This window comes from Microtus pennsylvanicus, chromosome 1 (assembly GCF_037038515.1).
Source record: "Microtus pennsylvanicus isolate mMicPen1 chromosome 1, mMicPen1.hap1, whole genome shotgun sequence".
In the NCBI taxonomy this organism is placed as follows: domain Eukaryota; kingdom Metazoa; phylum Chordata; class Mammalia; order Rodentia; family Cricetidae; genus Microtus; species Microtus pennsylvanicus.
Genome location: NC_134579.1, coordinates 176107911 through 176115081, shown reverse-complemented (window position 1 = coordinate 176115081; position 7171 = coordinate 176107911). Strand labels below are relative to the sequence as shown.

Below are 7171 nucleotides of genomic sequence, written 5' to 3'. Positions count from 1 at the left end.
GCAAAATCTCCATGGCACAGGGCAACACTAGGTTGTCCAGGAGGAGTCCCAGTGAGGGCCCAACACCGATGGTATGGCAGAAGTTAGGATTATTAACCAAAGTGCCATCATTCTTCCCCTACGACTGCTAAATTTCCCACATTAAGTTGCCTGCTATCCTTGACAATTTTCCCTTTTAATTAAAAAGGAGCCTCATAGGCAAAATCTTGAAAACATAAAGCTGTTATGTGATCCACTCAACCATTTGTATGCATGTGTGACCTATTTAGCTTTTAAAATCCCATTTAATGCCAAAAACTACATTAGAAAATTCAAACAGAAGCTCACAGGGAGCCCCATAATGAGACTGGTTTGATTACGGGAGTGATTAGGCCATTTTCTCTCTCTCTAGTAATTTCATTTAGAACAGTAGTCCCTTGAAGAACAAGTAGATGTTTTTATTGCTTTTCTAGTTTGCCGGGAAACTGGCGAGCGGCCAACCATCTGTAAAACTGCAATTATTACTGTTACTTAAAATTTATTGAACCTCTTCAGGTACCATGGGAGTAGTTTCTGCCTGCAGAGACATGATCCAGGGAGGCAAGAAGAGACACCCCACCTCTTTCACAAACTAGGTATTATCACCCCATGCTACAGTCTCAAGCTTGAAGTCCTAGATTTAGTATTTGTGTGTGCTGTTTGGAAAATGTTAAGTGAAGAGGAGTTCAAGTCCATTATCTATTTTTTTTTGCCTCTGGGAATTGACCTTTTTCCCTATGGAGCATGAGTTCATTTACACACACACACTCATTCATCATTCCACACTTCTCGAAGTGTATGGGTGTGTCAGTCTCTGCTGTAATTTGCTTCTGAATAAGGCCAGCAAAGCATCCTTCTTTAAGCTCACATTAGAGCAGCAGAACAACAGTGATGATATTGGTGATGTTGCCCCTGAGATGCTACTCCTGACTATAGATACCTGAATAGTCAAATGGGAGCCCAGACTAGAGGTGCTCTCCAGGATCCCACTAGAGAAAACAGGGTTTGCTTTCAGAATCAATAGTAAGGGTTATCTATAATGGTAGTAAAATCTTTTACCATTGTTTTGGATCCCTATTCACAGGAACGAAATGGTCGTTGATCTCTTGAACTTCCAGCAGCCGTGCTTACTCACAGGAGACCTACACAAAAGTGGGAACACTAAAGAGAACTCAGGAAACTCAGAAATAGCTTACCCCTGTGAGCAGGTGGGCAGCTTTGCCCTCCTTTTCTGACTCAATGCTATCCAGTGGCAGGAAGACGTGGCTATATGCTGTGCTGCCAGCTTGCAGAGGTAGGGATGAACCAGCTTGTCTTAAAGACAGTGTGACTATATTCCCAGATTGATTAGCACAGACCAGATCTACCCCTATTATCTATGTATAGCAATCAATGTCTGCCTTCGTATTGAAAGGGTTAGTAGATGATATAATGAATCATGTGCTCAGCCTACTTAATGTTTTTGTAGATCATACATCTGTAGGCGAGACTTTTAACTTGCACCGTCAGCTTGAGGCAGTGAGTTCAGGATGGTTGCTTTTCAGTATGTAAAATAGTATTTGTCTTTCCTGTGGTGAAATGATCCTTTAGTTTGTGAGACTGCCCCAGCTCTATTGCTAACACTCAATGAACAAGCTCATTTTCATGCTTTTACAGACTTTTTTCTTGTCCACCACAGCCTTTTGTCCATCAAGGTGGATAGTGCTAATATTGATTGTAGTCTGTTCCACAAGACCAGCTCCCTCTGATCATAATTGGCCTTTATCATCATTATGCTATCATGTTTGGAGGGGATTTGAGTGAAACTCCGTGTCGGTCTTCATGAGTCTCAGTGCGGGCCACCTGGAAGTGCCAGGGCTTTCCAGCTGCAATAGATTTTTTTTTTTTAAATCCTTCCTAGATGGACCCTAGAAAACCCTTTAGTTGTAGAAACGAGAAAAAAGGAAGGATATCACAAACAAAAAGAAGGAAGACGTGTGATTGGTATGCACAATTAAGAAGGTATGATATAAATACAAAGCACTATTTGAAAGGGAAAGAATCCTGTTGTTTCTTACCTCAACTCCGAGCCTAAAGGTCTTTAAATATTAATATTTGATTTCCTAGGAGCAGGAACTAGAGTGGACAGGTTGATTTTTTTGCAATTCCAGGAATGAGAAATTTATCAGAGAAAAAAGGCAACATTTTGTAATAGAATTGCTTATGCTTATGCTTTGCATTTATGGTTTTGAAGGTAGATTCTAGTCAAATAAGATGGATAAATGGCTTCTACGTGCCAGGTGTTTTGCTGGGCACTGAGCAGATTAGCTGGATCTGTGTCAGACTTTTATATCACATTTTATAGCTCATTTTCTTGTGAGGCATAAAGACAATCTAATCAATGACAGCTGGCCTGTGAATTTTAGTGTTACTTTGTTTGTTTATTTTGTTTTCCTTCTCTTGAATGGCTATGAAATTCTGATGCTGCCTTGTCTTGCTATTGCAGGAGCACCCGAGTAGATAGGAAATTAGGTTCTTTCTCTTATGAAAATGACAACTCATTGGGCATGGAACACAACACACACATTAATTGTCGATGGTGGTTTGGATCCAATCTTTTGAAACTGCTGGACATTTGGACACAGGACTGGGCTGAAGTTCAACTTTATTTCATTGTTGATCAAGGAGCTTCCTAAATAAAATGAAGTAGTTGTCAAAGAAAGCTCTACAAGGAAAGGTATTTTTGAAGCAAATTATTTATTGTGCTAACTACCTGTTGCTAGTCTTCACTTTGTAAGGTGTTTTACAAAGCACTTGGTGTAGGGTTGTCCCTCTTTGCTGAAAAAAAGAATCAGTCTATAAATACTTTGAATCTACAGCCATCCTGGTTTATCTATTTTTGAAGGTCTGGTTGTGAACGTAAGTGACAAGGGTGTACAAACAGGGCAAATGCATAGACTCTCTGCTCTGGACACTCAATGACCGGAAAGCTGAAAGCAGTTAGCTGGGGAGAAGTGGTGTTGGTTCTCTCTAAGTTCTGAGCAGGAATCGTGGCACTCTCTGCTTCATGACTGTCCTGGTCTGGAAGAATACTCATGGTTAGGTCTGCTGCTGTGCCCAGGGCAGTGCCCAGAACTTTCCTCTTTATAAGAAACCGTTTCTCAGGGGTAGCTTTCCATTATCCTGAATGAGTTTCCCATGTGGACTTGGAAATTGTATCTCAACACCTTTTTTTTTTTTTAGCATCCTAAGGCAAATTACAAATGCATTTAATTCGACTTCTTGAAACTATGGTTTAGAGACTATGGCATACCTAATTTGGAGCTATTTTCTCTCTGGTTTTTATTTTGACGTGTGCTGGGTTCGCTGCTGTTGTTGCTATTTCGAACATCTCAAGGGAGCTGCTGTCATGGTTGTCATAGTGCAGACAAACACACAAGAGAGCCAGAAGCATGGTGCTTTCAGAAAGCATTTATTTTATTTGAAAACATTGTACAGGTGTTACACTGCCACAGCCAGTCCATGGGGGAGCATGCAAATAGAAAATGTGGATTGCTTGTTCAGCTTCCCAGTGTAAAGTTCTTTTTCCTTTTTGTTTATATTTTGGTTCATATTTTCCCTTGTAGTGTCAGGATTAGTGTGCTTCGTGATGTGGTGTGAAGATAAGACTCCTACCCATGGGGTAAACTCTGTACTGATAACTAGCTGGGGAGTACTAAATAGTTACAAATCAAAAAGAAATCCCAAACAAACAATACTACAAGCTCGTCCAAAGGTTAATAGCACAAGTTAGCAATACCTAAACTAAACATTGAAACGTTTTGATGGGACACAGTGGTGCAAAGTTATCCATTGCTTGGTCTACCTGGATATGTATTTGAAGCTGTGGAGAGATCCGACCAAGGCAAGCTCTGCCCCCAGTCAAGTTTCCAGTGAGGAAGTGAAAGCCACCGCTCATCTCGGGCAAGGTTGAAGAGAGCTGTGGTTTGTCCCTCGTCAACAATCATACAAAGGACTGTTCTCATTCATGGAAGAGAGAAGAGTGGTGGATTAGGATGATGAATTTCTTCCTGGTTGTCTACTGAGGTTACAGAATCCCAGAAACTAAAACGGCTACAGTTAATGTTACCCTATTCCCACTTCCCACCCCACTCTCAAACCACCAATGTTTCCATACTGAAAACATGGTTCTTTGAAACCTTTTGTCTTTTTTTCCCTTAAGAATCAGTTCGGATCTTGGACAGCCAAAGTTACCAGCTTTATAAATGGATTTAAACCACCATGGGTGAAGTAACCCAGTGGCATGAATGTCTGATCACAAGGGCATCCAATGACAAAAAGTACACAGTGAATTCATCTTGATAGTCACACTTGGTTTCTGTACACTGGAGTCAATAAAAACATCCTAAAAATGGTCCAAACGGCAACCTTCAGCCATCAATTAATTGCAAACCTTTTCAAACTTTAAAAATGTTCCTAGCCCGCTGAATGGACTTGGAAACAATTTCAGCCACTTGTTTCTCATAAGAGTTTACCGCGTGTGTACAAATTAGAGCCATAAAAATGAATCAAAAAGACAAAGACATTTGGCTTAAAATAAATACTAAAAATGCAACAAATCAAGTAAATTATGCAAAACAAAGGAATGTAAACACAAAAATAGAAGCACAGTCTTTAGAGGTCTTCGGATCTGAATGGACAAAGTATTCAGAGAAAGGTATTTAATTGGTTTAAACGGCAGCAGAGAGAAAGTGCTGGCAAAGTTGTAGGATGTGATGTGTAACTTTAGCCCAAGCCTTTCTCCCGATGCCTACCCCATCCCAGTAAAAGAAAAAAATTGTTTCCATGGGGTAATCTAACATGAAGTGTACATATCAGAAAACAACTTTTCTTCCTTTCTCCAAGGTCAGGACTAAACAATACTTTAGGAGAAAAGCTATATGGTTCAATGAAAAACATTTTTTTTTAACTGAGTTACAGTTTTCAAGTGCATTGATTACTCTGGATATGTGTTGTTCTTATGAGATTTGTCAAAGGGGACCATGATGACTCTTCACAGAAGTCGGGTAAAACAGCTTGGGAGCCTATGATGTTCAGGCCTTGTTCAGGCCTTACTTTGTAATCTATTCTTACTTTATGAGACCCCCCCAACTAGGTTTTTATTATTTTTTGCTTGCTTGATTAAAATATATTGACTTCAATTGTCTCAATTTCATGAACATTTATAAAAGCCCATAACTCCATCAAGGATCCTTCTGAATTGGAGTCAGCCAGGCTACAGAGCGAGCGCTTTCACACTGACACATGGAATCGATTCTGAATTACAGAATTCTCAATTTCCTGTGGTGGGGTCAGGAGAGATATTCTTGAGACAACAGAGCTGATTAGACTAGCGATGTATCAAGCTATATTGGGATGCTGTTGCATCATCTGTGTATGACTGCTTATCCATATACTCTGCTATTAGAGGGGCATCAAATGTGACCAAAATGCCAGACTTTTCAATGGTAACATCTTTACCACTAGTAAGGGACCAGAACATGAACTATAAACAAGGATTGTTCCTTGCTCTAAGAGGTGGCATAAGCAGTGATGCCCCACAATAAAGATAATGTCTGTCCATGCTGACATACTGCCAGAAAGGTACTATGTAACTAAGAGGCCATGGCTTTTCCAGTACTTTGGTAAATTTCCATGACATCACTAAGAAAAAAATTAAAACAGAAACCAATGTTTGAGGAGAGAGATACACGAAAGGCCAGAAGAAATTTTAAAACATCCACCCCCTAAACATTAGTGGTTTTATTTAGAGGGTTTCCTGTAAGCCACAAAAATGGGAGAATTTTTATCCTGTAGTTACAGGGCTTGATCAGATGAATCTCCTGGCTGAAAAGAAAGCCAATGGCCTGGAGTAAGCAGAAAATGAAATATAAAAAGGCTAAAATGTTTGTTTAATATCTATTCCTAGAATAGAGAATTACATGGTCAGTTTCCCCTCCCCACAAAGGTCATAGCACAAAATCCTTATTGAGCAGGCAATCCAACAGGTGACAGAGGAAACCATTAGCCACAAGGTCACCAGGATGAGGGAACTTCTGAGGGGGTAGAGATTCTATGGCATGCATCACTCATATAGTCTGTGCAAAAACAAAACAAAAGGTATGATTCTTAAAAAGTGGCTTGCCATAGAAAAGAGGGATGTAGGCTGATTACGCGAGGGTCTGGCAAGAATTCCCATCAGGAATACAAAACCTCCTTCTGAAAGTCGGTGTAATAACAGTAACAACGATAATAAAAATCATAGTAACAATAATACTTGCTCTTGATTCAAAAAATTTCACAGTAATTAATGCAAGGGTGGGGGCTGGGTCAGGATACACACTATCAAAGCCTCTTTCTGAGCCAGGTGGATTGAAGACTGTGTCCCCAGTGGTCATCCGCTGGTTTCCTTTAACAAAAGGAAGATTAGCTACCTTGCAGTCCACCTGTGAAACTGCACCTACTAAATACCTTTCTCTATGTACAATACAGAGATGATGAGCGAACACGTGGCCTCTGACTTGTCCTCAGTGGGCAGGGCAGGCCTCACCCTAGGCCACACGTACGTGGGGCTCTTCTTCTGTCTCCTGGCCCAGGCTGGTATAGGTGACTGAAGGCTCCACCTGAGCCGTGCTGGGTAAGTCCACAACGGGTCCCGAAGGGTTACGGAACTGCTTGTACACTCGGGGGTCCTGGGCTATGTACGTGGAGGTGGAGGAGTAGAGCACTAGCCCGATGAGGATGGTGAAGAAGGACAGGAGGTAAAGTCCTGAAAACTAAAGCAGAACAGAAAGGTGACTGAGGAGCAAAACTTAGCCACTGACGGGTTAATGAGGTCTGGGCGGGGAGAAGCAACCTCCTGCAGGAACCTGCAACTTGATGAGGTCCTTTTGATGGAAAGCGAATGCCCTCCTAAACTGGCTTTGTCTTATTGATTCCCTTTGTCTCTTCCTAGGTGCTGTGGCTAATGAGAGGAGCATTTAGCTAATTGTCCCTGAAATGCCCATCTGAGAACCTGAATTGCTTGGGAAGGGTAGTTAAGCACAAATTAGGATATATCAAATTCAAAGCAAAAATTCTCCAATATCACTCTGTAAAGGCTCGGTTGTCTGTGGCCTCACTAAACCCAGAAGAG

General features: G+C 41.0%; 1 protein-coding gene across 1 annotated transcript in view; it reads right to left on the bottom strand.

The window, feature by feature from the left end:
- Positions 1-3447: 3447 nt before the first annotated feature.
- Slc35f1 (solute carrier family 35 member F1) overlaps positions 3448-7171 on the bottom strand; it is a 427852-nt gene continuing 424128 nt past the window's right edge. Inside the window, exon 8 of the mRNA XM_075945837.1 lies at positions 3448-6812. Within this exon, the coding sequence (XP_075801952.1) occupies positions 6588-6812 (225 nt within the window). The 3' untranslated portion in view covers positions 3448-6587. The remainder of the gene's footprint in view (positions 6813-7171) is intronic.